This window comes from Salvelinus alpinus, chromosome 15 (assembly GCF_045679555.1).
Source record: "Salvelinus alpinus chromosome 15, SLU_Salpinus.1, whole genome shotgun sequence".
Taxonomy (NCBI): domain Eukaryota; kingdom Metazoa; phylum Chordata; class Actinopteri; order Salmoniformes; family Salmonidae; genus Salvelinus; species Salvelinus alpinus.
Genome location: NC_092100.1, coordinates 44,369,295 through 44,382,175, shown reverse-complemented (window position 1 = coordinate 44,382,175; position 12,881 = coordinate 44,369,295). Strand labels below are relative to the sequence as shown.

General features: G+C 42.4%; 1 protein-coding gene and 3 non-coding genes across 4 annotated transcripts; all 4 read right to left on the bottom strand.

Annotated features, from left to right (window-relative positions):
* Positions 1-1,859: 1,859 nt before the first annotated feature.
* LOC139540145 (small ribosomal subunit protein eS17) lies at positions 1,860-11,615 on the bottom strand. The gene is made up of 5 exons (XM_071343731.1): positions 11,476-11,615; positions 10,369-10,520; positions 8,549-8,654; positions 2,316-2,381; positions 1,860-1,983 (listed from the first exon to the last, which is right to left on the bottom strand). The coding sequence occupies exons 1-5, from the start codon at positions 11,476-11,478 to the stop codon at positions 1,906-1,908; spliced, it is 405 nt and encodes a 134-aa protein (XP_071199832.1). The 5' UTR covers positions 11,479-11,615; the 3' UTR covers positions 1,860-1,905.
* Positions 2,550-2,678, bottom strand: LOC139540562 (small nucleolar RNA SNORA71). Its single transcript, XR_011668226.1, has one exon. It is a non-coding gene; the product is annotated as a small nucleolar RNA SNORA71 (small nucleolar RNA).
* Positions 8,823-8,952, bottom strand: LOC139540561 (small nucleolar RNA SNORA71). Its single transcript, XR_011668225.1, has one exon. It is a non-coding gene; the product is annotated as a small nucleolar RNA SNORA71 (small nucleolar RNA).
* LOC139540563 (small nucleolar RNA SNORA71) lies at positions 10,594-10,724 on the bottom strand. The gene has a single exon (XR_011668227.1). It is a non-coding gene; the product is annotated as a small nucleolar RNA SNORA71 (small nucleolar RNA).
* Positions 11,616-12,881: the final 1,266 nt, after the last annotated feature.

Below are 12,881 nucleotides of genomic sequence, written 5' to 3'. Positions count from 1 at the left end.
TCTAACGTTACCTTTTTCAGCGCGACATTAATTTCTGTTGAAGTGCTTGTGAATGTAGATTACTGGATCTTTCACTGCTATTTAATGGGCAGAAAAATGTAACAAGCCATTATTTATTTTATTTTTCAAAAACAGTTGGACTATATTCAATGTTATGGTGGGAAGGGACCACCAATGAGATAGCAACGCGCTTAGACGTACGTTGAGTTTAAAGAAACATTTTAGTGTCACCTAAACGTAAACAAACTCTACATATTGTGCATTAAAGTGTCATAACTTCTTTCGTCTCTTCTTGGTCTCTGAATTCTCCGTTTCTAGTGTTCCGTTTCTCATTAAAACTTTTGATTTTTGCTAAATGTTATATGTATTTATAAATGCATCATGAAGCCTATGTTATAAAGGCAAAGTAATATAGAAATAGTAAATGTCTTTACATTATGCTGTTCTTGTGATAAGATCTTTACATTATGCTGTTCTTGTGATAAGATCTTTTGGAGCATTTCAACAACCATACCTCAAACCACTGGGCCTTTAATTTATTGTCATGGTTTTCTGTCATGATATATAAAAAAGTATATGTTCAAAATATGGCTGATTAAAGCAAAGTCCTCAGGCTGGGTGCAAGCTGAAGAACTAAGTGAAAATGTGTAAGGTTCACAAACTTCATTGATCTAAAACTACTTAGTCATGTTTTTCAAATAATTGTAAATAATGGAATTTAATCATGTCTTTCAATGTTCACATAAGTGGAAGTGTAAAGGTGCCATTTGATCATAGAGGGAACCGAGTTTTAAACTTCATGGGTCAAATGGAATGTTTGTTCTAATCCACTCGATCCAATACCCTACAATGATTTTAACAGTACTGTGCACAGTACTAACTCAAGAGCTCTCAAATGTAAAGTTATGTTAATCTCACTTCACAATGCTGCTGTAGTAGTGAGTGAGTAATACTAGACGTATGTATAGGAACCCAACCTTATTGCACAAAGCCTGCAATGACAGGTCGGCCAATTGAAACAAGCACATGAACGAGGACTAAGCACTTATCCAATTCACATTTTCCCACATTGCATGATTATCGCTTTCCCCCTTCTGAAAATGGTTAAAATCCCAATTAGGCCTCCCGGGTGGCGCAGTGGTCTAGGGAACTGCATCGCAGTGCTAGCTGCGCCACCAGAGTCTCTGGGTTCGCGCCCAGGCTCTGTCGCAGCCGGCCGCGACCGGGAGGTCCGTGGGGCGACGCACAATTGGCCTAGCGTCGTCCGGGTTAGGGAGGGTTTGGCCGGTAGGGATATCCTTGTCTCATCGCGCTCCAGCGACTCCTGTGGCGGGCCGGGCGCAGTGCGCGCTAACCAAGGGGGCCAGGTGCACGGTGTTTCCTCTGACACATTGGTGCGGCTGGCTTCCGGGTTGGAGGCGCGCTGTGTTAAGAAGCAGTGCGGCTTGGTTGGGTTGTGCTTCGGAGGACGCGTGGCTTTCGACCTTCGTCTCTCCCGAGCCCGTACGGGAGTTGTAGCGATGAGACAAGATAGTAATTACTAGCGATTGGATACCACGAAAAATTGGGGAGAAAAGGGGATAAAAAAATATATAAAAAATCCCAATTATCCTGCATGCGTTTCTACTTGTGCTTAACCAGGAATTGGCAACTCCAGTCCTCTGGGGCCAGAGTGGTGTGTCACTTTCTCCCCATACCTAGCTAACACAGCTGATTAAACTAATTGCATTCTAAACTGAAGATCACTATTAGTGGAGTATTGGACTCAGGTGTGTTAACTGGGGCAAAATTGTGACACCAATCCAGCCCTTGAGTTGCCCATCCATGTTCTAAACAGTAACACCACTAGGAAACACTGCTTTTTGTGTACTTTTTCATTTTATTATTAAGCGATATTACAAATGCCTAGACTCCTCTTGGTGTCTTGAAGTTCATTCCGACAGTTGGCTGGGTGACTTGCAGGTTCGACAAACTGCCAAAGTCCTGGAGGAAGGAGGAAGATAAAATCTAATTTCACCATCAAGTTACCACCAGAATAGATCACAGGTTAATGCTAACAATGTAAATCGCAGAAGACTGGTCTTGTAACGCCGAGTAGTTTCACCCTGAAGTTAAGACTGGGGAGGACGTGGAAGATATTTTAAAGATACAGGGTTTGACAGGTACTGGTATTCCAACAAACATGGGAAAATCTCAGTCATGGTTCCTGTACTATCAATGACTTTTTATACAGGGTTAAAACCAAGGTGTCATCTTCACGCTGCACATATATTCATCATTAAGACACCAAACGTAGCTGCCTGTGAGGGACTTACCAGTAGCTTGAGCATCTCCTTGGTGTCTGGGTCGACCTCGATTATCTCCTGGTCGAGAGCAGACACCTGGAAACAAAAACAAAGATTTAGTTACTGCGCTAATGGCATGTCAGCACTGTCCACCAAACAATGTATTAATAGTGTGCATATTAAACAGGCAACACTGCCACATGACACCAATTCAACAGCGCATACAGCAGTTACTGGCTGCAAGGTTTGCGGTCTAAACACATTTTTTTTAAAGATACAGGGTTTGACAGGAACAGGTATTCCAACAAACACGGGAAAAGCTTTCGAGATTACTATTCCTGAACTATTAATGACTATGGCAACAGTCATGCCATAGTCACTTTCGATACAGGGCAAATCAAAAAGAATTTCAGATGGATTCAAAAGGTATCACATCCCATCCCAACTATAGACTGAAGATTCCCAATGGCAGCAACGGAAGGCGATTGTTGATGACTAAAAGCAGTTTATGAGAATTAATCTTATGGTGCTTAGGCAAAGTAGAAGCATGCATAGCTATCAGGGCTTGACATTAACGCTTGTCCACGTGCCCGGGGCAAATAAATAAAATAGTCAGACAAGAAGAATATAGATTTAAGTTAGCCGAAAAAAACATGTAAAAACAGAATATCAAACAAACAAGCTCTCAGATAAAAATAGGATCAGTGTCTTCTGGATGCAATTATTGTAGACCCTCATTGACAGGCACGAGCATCCTTTCAATCATGCAGTCATCCGCAAGATGCGTTTTTGAGATCAAAGCGAGTCGCATGTGCACATTTGTTGATATTCATTGCGAGTTATTTGCCCAGTTATAGCTAATTTTGTGTGAGCAATGAAAATCCTGGAATAGTCACTGTGTGTGCATCACCTCCGTGTGCCAGTGGGCCGTTGCCAGAGGAGAGCGAGACATTTACGCAGCAGGTAAAATAATGACGCAGCGCTCAAAATAGGTTAGAATTCTCCTCTATTCAATACTAGCCATGTAATTCTGACCAAGTTAAAAATATATATTCTTAGAATAGCCTAATTGACAAGTAACTCCAATGCTGTCAAGAAGTGAATACAATATTTGAACCTTACAAATAGATTAACATCTTAGTTAGCTAACTCGCCCACCTTATTCAATGAACCAGGGATCAAATTAAATTAAATCTGACAATTAATCTTGATGGTTGTAAAGTCGTCTCAAATAAAACTGTGAAGGACCTCGACGTTACTCTTGACCCTGATCTCTCTTTTGACGAACATATCAAGACTGTTTCAAGGACAGCTTTTTTCCATCTACGTAACATTGCAAAAATCAGAAATTTTCTGTCCAAAAATGATGCAGAAAAATTAATCCATGCATTTGTTACTTCTAGGTTAGACTACTGCAATGCTCTACTTTCCAGCTACCGGAATAAAGCACTAAATAAACTTCAGTTAGTGCTAAATACGGCTGCTAGAATCCTGACTAGAACCAAGAAATTTGATCATATTACTCCAGTGCTAGCCTCCCTACACTGGCTTCCTGTTAAGGCAAGGGCTGATTTCAAGGTTTTACTGTTAACCTATAAAGCGTTACATGGGCTTGCTCCTACCTATCTTTCCGAGTTGGTCCTGCCGTACATACCTACACGTACGCTACGGTCACAAGACGCAGGCCTCCTAATTGTCCCTAGAATTTCTAAGCAAACAGCGGGAGGCAGGGCTTTCTCCTATAGATCTCCATTTTTATGGAACAGTCTGCCTACCCATGTGAGAGACGCAGACTCGGTCTCAACCTTTAAGTCTTTACTGAAGACTTATCTCTTCAGTAGGTCATATGATTGAGTGTAGTCTGGCCCAGGAGTGTGAAGGTGAACGGAAAGGCTCTGGAGCAACGAACCGCCCTTGCTGTCTCTGCCTGGCCGGTTCCCCTCTCTCCACTGGGATTCTCTGCCCCTAACCCTATTACAGGGGCTGAGTCACTGGCTTACTGGTGCTCTTTCATGCCGTCCCTAGGAGGGGTGCGTCACTTGAGTGGGTTGAGTTACTGACGTGATCTTCCTGTCTGGGTTGGCGCCCCCCCCTTGGTTTGTGCTGTGGTGGAGATCTTTGTGGGCTATACTCGGCCTTGTCTCAGGATTGTAAGTTGGTGGTTGAAGATATCCCTGTAGTGGTGTGGGGGCTGTGCTTTGGCAGAGTGGGTGGGGTTATATCCTTCCTGTTTGGCCCTGTCCGGGGGTATCATCGGATGGGGCCACAGTGTCTCCTGACCCCTCCTGTCTCAGCCTCCAGTATTTATGCTGCAGTAGTTTATGTGTCGGGGGGCTAGGGTCAGTTGGTTATACCTGGAGTACTTCTCATATCTTATCCAGTGTCCTGTGTGAATTTAAGTATGCTCTCTCTAATTCTCTCGTTCTCTCTTTCTTTCTCTCTCTCGGAGAACCTGAGCCCTAGGACCATACGTCACGGCAAACCGGGCATGATGACTCCTTGCTGTCCCCAGTCCACCTGGCCTTGCTGCTGTTCCAGTTTCAACTGTTCTGCCTGCTGTTATGGAACCCCTACCTGTTCAACTCTTAATGATCGGCTATGAAAAGCCAACTGACTTTTATTCCTGATTATTATTTGACCATGCTTGTCATTTATGAACATTTTGAAAATCTTGGCTCTCTCTAATTCTCTCCTTCTCTCTTTCTTTCTCTCTCTCGGAGGACCGGAGCCCTAGGACCATACGTCAGGACTACCGGGCATGATGACTCCTTGCTGTCCCCAGTCCGCCTGGCCCTGCTGCTATTCCAGTTTCAACTGTTCTGCCTGCGGTTATGGAACCCCTACCTGTCCCAGACCTGCTGTTTTCAATTCTTAATGATCGGCTATGAAAAGCCAACTGACATTTATTCATGATTATTATTTGACCATGCTTGTCACTTATGAACATTTTGAACATCTTGGCATAGTTCTGTTATAATCTCCACCCAGCACAGCCAGAAGAGGACTGGCCACCCCTCATAGCCTGGTTCCTCTCTAGGTTTCTTCCTAGGTTTTGGCCTTTCTAGGGAGTTTTTCCTAGCCACCGTGCTTCTACACCTGCATTGCTTGCTGTTTGGGGTTTTAGGCTGGGTGTCTGTACAGCACTTCGAGATATTAGCTGATGTACGAAGGGCTATATAAAATAAACTTGATTTGAAATGGCTGAGGGAATTATTTTATAAAGACATAAAACGTATTTGGTTATAAATGTAATGTTTCAGGGTGGCCAACCCTCCTCCAGGAGATGCCAGGAGAGAAACTGGGTGTGCAGGAATTTAAAAAATGGCCCTGCTCGAACACACAACATTGTAAAAATCAGCTGCTCAACAGGACCTTGATAAGCTGACACTGGTGTGTTTGAGCAGGGTTGGATAAAAAGCCTGCACACCCAATAGCTCTGCAGATGGAGGGTTGAAGGACCACATGTGTTTTATACAGTAGCCTATCAGTGCAGTATTTTACTTGTTCAAGGCCGCAACAGCAGGAGATACTGTGCCTTCCATTGTCAATACCAGTGATAATGAATGAATGTTACGCTGAACACAAATATAAACGCAACATGTAAAGTGTTGGTCCCATGTTTCATGAGCGTAAGTAAAATATCCCAGAAATTTCTCATACGCACAGAAAGCTTATTTCTCTCAAATTTTGTGCACAAATTTGGTTACATCCCAGTTTGAGAGCATTTCTCTTCTGCCAAGACAATCCATCCACCTGACAGGTGTAGCATATCAAGAAGCTGATTAAACAGCATGATCATTACACAGGTGCACCTTGTGCTGGGGACAATAAAAGGCCACTAAAATGTGCAGTTTTGTCACAGCACAATGCCACAGATGTCTCAAGTTGAGGGAGTGTGCAATTGGCACGCTGACTGCAGGAATGTCCACCAGAGCTTTTGCCAGAGAATTTAATGTTGATCTCTACCATAAGCCGCCTCCAACGTTGTTATAGAGAATTTAGTAGTACGTCCAACCTGCCTCAGAACCGCAGATCACGTGCATGGCGTTGTGTGTGCGAGAGGTTTGTTGATGTTAATGTTGTGAACAGAGTGCCCCATGGTGGCGTTGAGGTTATGGGCAGGCATAAGCCAGTAGGGATATCCTTGTCTCATCGCGCACTAGCGACTCCTGTGGTGGGCCGGGCGCAGTGCACGCTGACCAGGTCGCTAGGTGTACGGTGTTTCCTCCGACACATTGGTGCGGCTGGCTTCCGGGTTGGATGCTCGCTTTGTTAAGAAGCAGTGCGGCTTGGTTGGGTTGTGTTTCGGGGGACGCATGGCTCTCGACCTTCGTTTCTCCCGAGCCCGTACGGGAGTTGTAGCGATGAGACAAGACAGTAACTACTAATAATTGGATACCACAAAATTGGGGAGAAAAAGGGGGTACAAAAAAGAGAGAGATAAAAAAAGAGGAGTGGGACAACATTCCACAGGCCACAATCAACATCCTGATTGACTCTATGCGAAGGAGATGTCGCACTGCACAAGGCAAATAGTGGTCACACCAGATACGGACTGGTTTTCTGATCCACGCCCCTACCTTTTTTTTTAAAGGTATATGTGACCAAATTACCAGTCATATGAAATCCATAGATTAGGACCCAATTAATTAATTTCAATTGATTTACTTCGTTACATGAACTAACTCAGTAAAATCGTTGAAATTGTTGCATGTTTTGTTTATATTTTGGTTCAGTATATTGTGTAAAGTGGTTCCTTGCGTCATACAGCACCTTTTTGGCCCATGGTGTTAGACCTTTTTTGGGGCGGGGAGACAAGTGACCAGAGCTTTCAAAAATAACTTGGCAAAAAAAAAAAAGAGTTCATGTCGAGCCCTGGCTAAAATAAAACTGCTCAAGTACAGACAAAGCAATTACAACTCCCTACTGGACAGCAAATCAAACTCGGTACAAACACGCACACACCAGCAAGGCATAACTATAGTCTGTTCATTTGAGAGGAACACTTCTTAGCTATACGTCACAAGCACCAAAACAGATGTGGCTAGTCCATTGTCATTAAGACGCCTCTAGCCTGTTCCTACTAGGAGCGAGTAACATAATTAACATATGCCACTGAATACAATTAAGCAAACAAACTTATAGTACAGTGAGAGTGCATGCATTTTTTATATCTGTACTGTATGTGATGTGAATTTAACCTACAATCTTGGCATTGTCTAATGCTCAGAGGTGTGGGTGCAGGGCCTACAATTAAAACCTGCCAAATGCAGGTAGATTTTGGTATCAGTGGGCAAGAATGTCGAATTCACCAGCCATGTTGGCTGGTGGTCAAACTCAGGGATCTACAGTGTGAGCATTAAATAAAAATTGTCAAAAGACAAGTTAGAGCACGTGAAAGTTGTGATTTATAGCAACCAGTAGCTATTTTCAAAGTATTTCAGCAGTTTTGCTTCTTACCCGCACATCTGACCCATCTTTGTTGTAAGTGCATGGTAACAATTGAATAAGATGAGAAAAAAGAACAAACCCGCTTGCTAGTATCACTGCACTTTATTAAGCTTTACATAATCGGCCTCAAGGCCTTCGCCAGAGCTTGAAGGCCGATACGTAAAGCTTAATAAAGAGTAGTGATACAAGCAAGAGCAGTGTGCTGGTTTCTTATCTGGTAATGCACAAAGAAATACGAATCCTAACGTTATAGCTATCCCACCTCACGTAGCACCACCGCCTGTCTGGTGGGCTGTGCGCACTGAGTGAAGTGCTGAAAGATTTGTTTTTCGACGCAATGGTCTAATATACTCGAAAGTCTAGTGAGACTGTCCTTGTGTTTCGTGGCTATTTACAATGTTTTGTTCACACCTTCAAGCTAGGTTGCTTGTCAATGTTTGAGTTTGCTTCTACAGCTAGCAAAGAGACATTGTCGGCCTCTACTAGTGAGATTCTCACAGGCACAGGACTGATGGCCCCATTACCATGGTAACCTTAAAGGGGCAGTTGAAAATGTGTCTGATATTTTGGTTAAAAGGTAAAAGGTCATAAAATATTAAATTCAGCAATATTCCACATTACTTCTTACTAGTAATACATTTCTTGTTTTAGAAACATTGCTAAGCAATTTCATGGTGTTTTTTTTGGGGGGGGGGGGGTAATATTGGCACAAAAATATATTTTGTCCGGTAAAAACTGTGGTTTGTAGATTTTTGTAAATCTAAAGTTTCAAGTTATTTTTAGGCCCTGTGTGTGGGGGGGGGCACACTTACCTCTGGGACGTAGTTGTCCCTCCTCTCCCTCTCCTCCTCCTGGAGCTTGATGGAAATGCCTCTGACGGGGCCCCTCTGGATGCGTTTCATGAGATGGGTCACATACCTGAGTGCACAATCAAGAATCCAGTTCATTCACATTCAACTTCACAATTGTCACAGCATTGGATCACACCATAGGTTCAAGCTTTTAAAAAATTGCAAGATCACTAAAAACTAGCCTAAAATGAGAATGAGGTTTCACACAAGTTTAGATTGTTGCGGATGTGGAAGATGTTTGAAAGATACAGGGTTTGACAGGAACAGGTATGCCAACAAACACGGGAAAAGCTTTCAAAAATCACTGTTCCTGTACTATCAATGACTATGGCAACAGTCATGCCATAATCACTTTCGATACAGGGTTTTAAGTGGCGAACTAGCAATAATTAGCTAGGTCAGGGATATGATAGAATGAATGAGTCTGTCCCTCCAAGCCAGTGCAGCAGACTGGCTGTGATTCACCCATGCTATTACAAGTAGTGTTGAACTCCAACCTGATTGAACTGCAGCATAGTCAATGTTAATTGAATGAAGAAATGTAATGAATGAGCTACTTCAGGGTTGACCAATATGCTTTATGTTGACATAAGCTCAAATTCCATCCATAGGCAACACCAACCACAAAACACAGCATAGACTAGCATATTTTAGAATCCAAGAGAGAAATACTTACTCTCGTCTCTATCATGTAGGCTCAGCATTACCGAACAGTCCTACTACAAGTCCTATGAACAAACTTAATTTCAACTTTACCCGTTGTCTGCTGATTTTGTCCCCATGTCAAGGGTAATCAGACAAAATATCCACAGGGAATCGTCATCAACCCAACCTTCAGTACACTGGTCTGTTTATCCATTTTTCGCATGCGACAAACACTTGCACAATATGGCCGAGACGAACTGAACGTTGTCCCACACAATCAGCTGGCAAATTTCACAAACAGTTCCAACAGATGGAGAGGAAACGTGCTTTGGTCAACTACGTTAAGGTTACATTAGGCTATCATTTACATATTGTGCATCAAGTGCAATGCGTCAGGAGATAAAAAAAAAAAACAGTTGACAAAACCTACAGGTGCCGCAAAAAGTCAGATAAACACTTTTCTGTGGATACCCCATCTCCACCTCCTACTGTCAAAAAGACCAACAGCACAGACAACCGGTAATGTACGTGTAAAGATAATTGTATTCAACATTCTGGCTTGTAGAGACTCCTGCGTCTTTTTCAGGCAGACTTCATCCATACTGAATATCCCTGGGGTAACCGTGGAAACAGTCATGTTCAAGCAATGTCTAAACATGAGTCATTCAGCACAACAAATTGAAAGGGGAAGAGCAGTGTAAAATAATTTGATGTCATGTTATACAACTCAGTGGTGTTGGTGTCCTGATGACAGTATGGGGTGTATATATATATATATTGTCCAATGTGATAGTGCCTCATCCCATAGCATCCATAAAGATTTCAGTACAAAGGGGAAACCCCTAAACAATCCATCTCCTACACAACCACCTTAATCATCTTTATGTACATGCCACCACATCTCATTCACACATATAAAATGCCCACTTACCCAATGGTGTGATCAAATTACAAGTTATGGTCCTCCTTTTAAAAGACTGCATACAGCCAAATCTGACTTCTTCAAAGTCACTGCTCTAAAGATTGAATCTGTTCGAAGGCCAGTGGTGCCACCAAGAAAAATGGTTGAGAAACACTGCTCACTTGGTCCCCTTCTATGCTCTACTCAGAGACCATATGTCTAAAGAAAGACTCACCCAGCTATCTTGTTGCGCAGCTTCTTGCTGGGGATGATTGCGATCTCCTCGCACACCCTCTTGTTGGTGTGGAAGTCATTTCCCAGCCTGGTGTAGTACTTCTCAATGATGACCCGGGCGGCCTTTTTCACCGTCTTAGTCCTGACTCGTCCCTGTTGTAAAGTTGTGCAAATTACTTTCAGTTTCCCGAATGATCAGAATGGCCCAAATTCTCCACATTTAAAATGTCTGAGAGAACCAGGGTTCGGTTGGGATTGAGGACCCATCAAACACGGGAAAGGCTCTCATTTCACTTTTCCTGTACTATCAATGACCTGGCCACTTAAATCAACGCCATAGCCACTTTCGATACAGGGTTTAATGTAAGAAATTAAAGTACAGAGGCTGCTGAAATTGTAAGTTTCGGTATTCCCACGGCTGACATGCAACCTACATTTGGCTCTAACCAACCAGAATTGCAAAAACGTAACTAACTAGCCCAATACCGTTACTACTTGTAACGTTACTAGTTATCCGGGTCGCAAAGCAACTTTGTGTAGACTGGCTAACTAGCGAGGTACCTGGCTAGTAAACGGAAGTCATGACTAGTTACACCAGTGATTAATCATAACTAGCAAGCCAGTACGGTACATGGGTAAATAACTACCGGTAGCTAGACCCCTTGCTAAGGTTAACCAGGATGATTTGGCAATAAGGTACCGTTAGTTAGCCAACTAGCCAGTTATGCTTATCAGTTATCACGAATGAAATTCAATTCCCTACAGTTTAAACCTAGGTGCAACACCAAAAACACAGCGGATGATTGTGCAACATTTAAGACACTGCCAGTTCTCTCTACTGATTCTAAACCAAATCAAGACATGGAAAACGAGGTTATTCATGGACAGCCAAATGCCAGCGTACTGCTTCTTCCGTTAGCATCTCGGGGAACACTCTACATAAAATTGTTCATAAAAACTGCCAGGAACGGCATTCCAACTCAATATGTCAATGTGATTGAGTAATACATCCAACATTTTACTATTACAGACCTAAATACCATTACGGTTGGTTAAAAAGCGCCGATTACGATAGATTTAGCGGGGTTGTAAATGTTTGAGTACCCACCATATTGAATCGGGTTAGTTGAAGAGGCCAAACAAATTCTTGAGCAGAAGTTTAATAAGAGAGCATGCGGAACTGGCAAACCAAGGCAAAAATGTTCTGCTGGCCCCTAGTGGTGGAGGAATTCGTGAAACAATTATCAGACTTAATTTATTTGGAAAGATTACTATTCCCAAACTGTTTACGTATATAGGATTATGAATTCAAATGAAAAAAGTGATGTGTCCAGCAGTGTACATAAAGGTATTGTCCAAAATAAAGTGAAGAGCTACAAAACACACTTCAGGCTACTTTATAATAATGCTTGAAAACAGATACATTTGGTTTCCCCTGTTGAGTGTCAGTTCAGTCCGGTCCGTCTTCAAATAGTGCAAAAATATTGCACATCTCACATTGTACAGTCTGAGTATTAACATGAGAAACAAATTCAAGTTTCATTGTTCCTTATGCCGATTCTGTCTGTGGCTGATATGGATTCTTATGGCTTCATTCTGCCAATGCGTTGGTTCTCAGTCAGGTGATGTCACACCATAAGTTTAGCGAAAAGCAAGAGCTGCACACCCCAAAAAGTTAGTGGAGGTGCTGACTAATGGTGAGTAAACTGTGGGCTTTGTATATACATACACGTTTCAATGTCACATGCACAAGTTCAGTGAAATGCCTTTCTGGCAAACTCCAAACACATGTAAGCTTCCAGTAATTTATTGGGTAAACCAACGTTTCGGCATCACACTGCTGGAGATGCCGTTTAGAAGGCACTGTGATGCCAAAACTTTGGTGGTTTACCCAATAAATTGCTGGGAACAAATGTTTTATATCCTACACATCACTATAAGTTAACACTTTATTCTATTGTACAGTGAAAGGGAATGGGTTGACAGTGTTCCCATATTCAGTCACCTTTTTATACCTCCAGTTCATTAACATGTTTTGGGGATATGGTTACAAAGGGCTGCACATTTCACACAATGCAACATGGTCACCCCTCACCAACCCTGGTCCTGGAGCACTATAGGGTGCAGGCTTCAGCTCTAACCTACTGAAACAACTGATTAAACTAATAAACTGCTCATCAAATGAAACTTGAACAAAGTGCATTTGAGCATCCCAATAGACAATGAAAAAGTTCATTAATTAAATCAGACTACACAATCTAGTGTATTTCTAGGACAGCAAGAAGTCCGCAGCACAAGGACAGAAACACAGGGCCAAGAGTAAAGGTTAAGAGAGATTTTTATTTTACATAAAAAACAGGTGCAAACTTGAGTTATTTTGAAGTTGTGTAGTGACATTTTGGAAAGGTCCCATGACACGTTTCACTTGAGGCCTCTGGGAAGTAGGCATAATAAGACAGTCCAAACCCTTTTTTCTTTCTCCCCCCCCAAAAAAGGAATTCAAAAAGCTGAAAA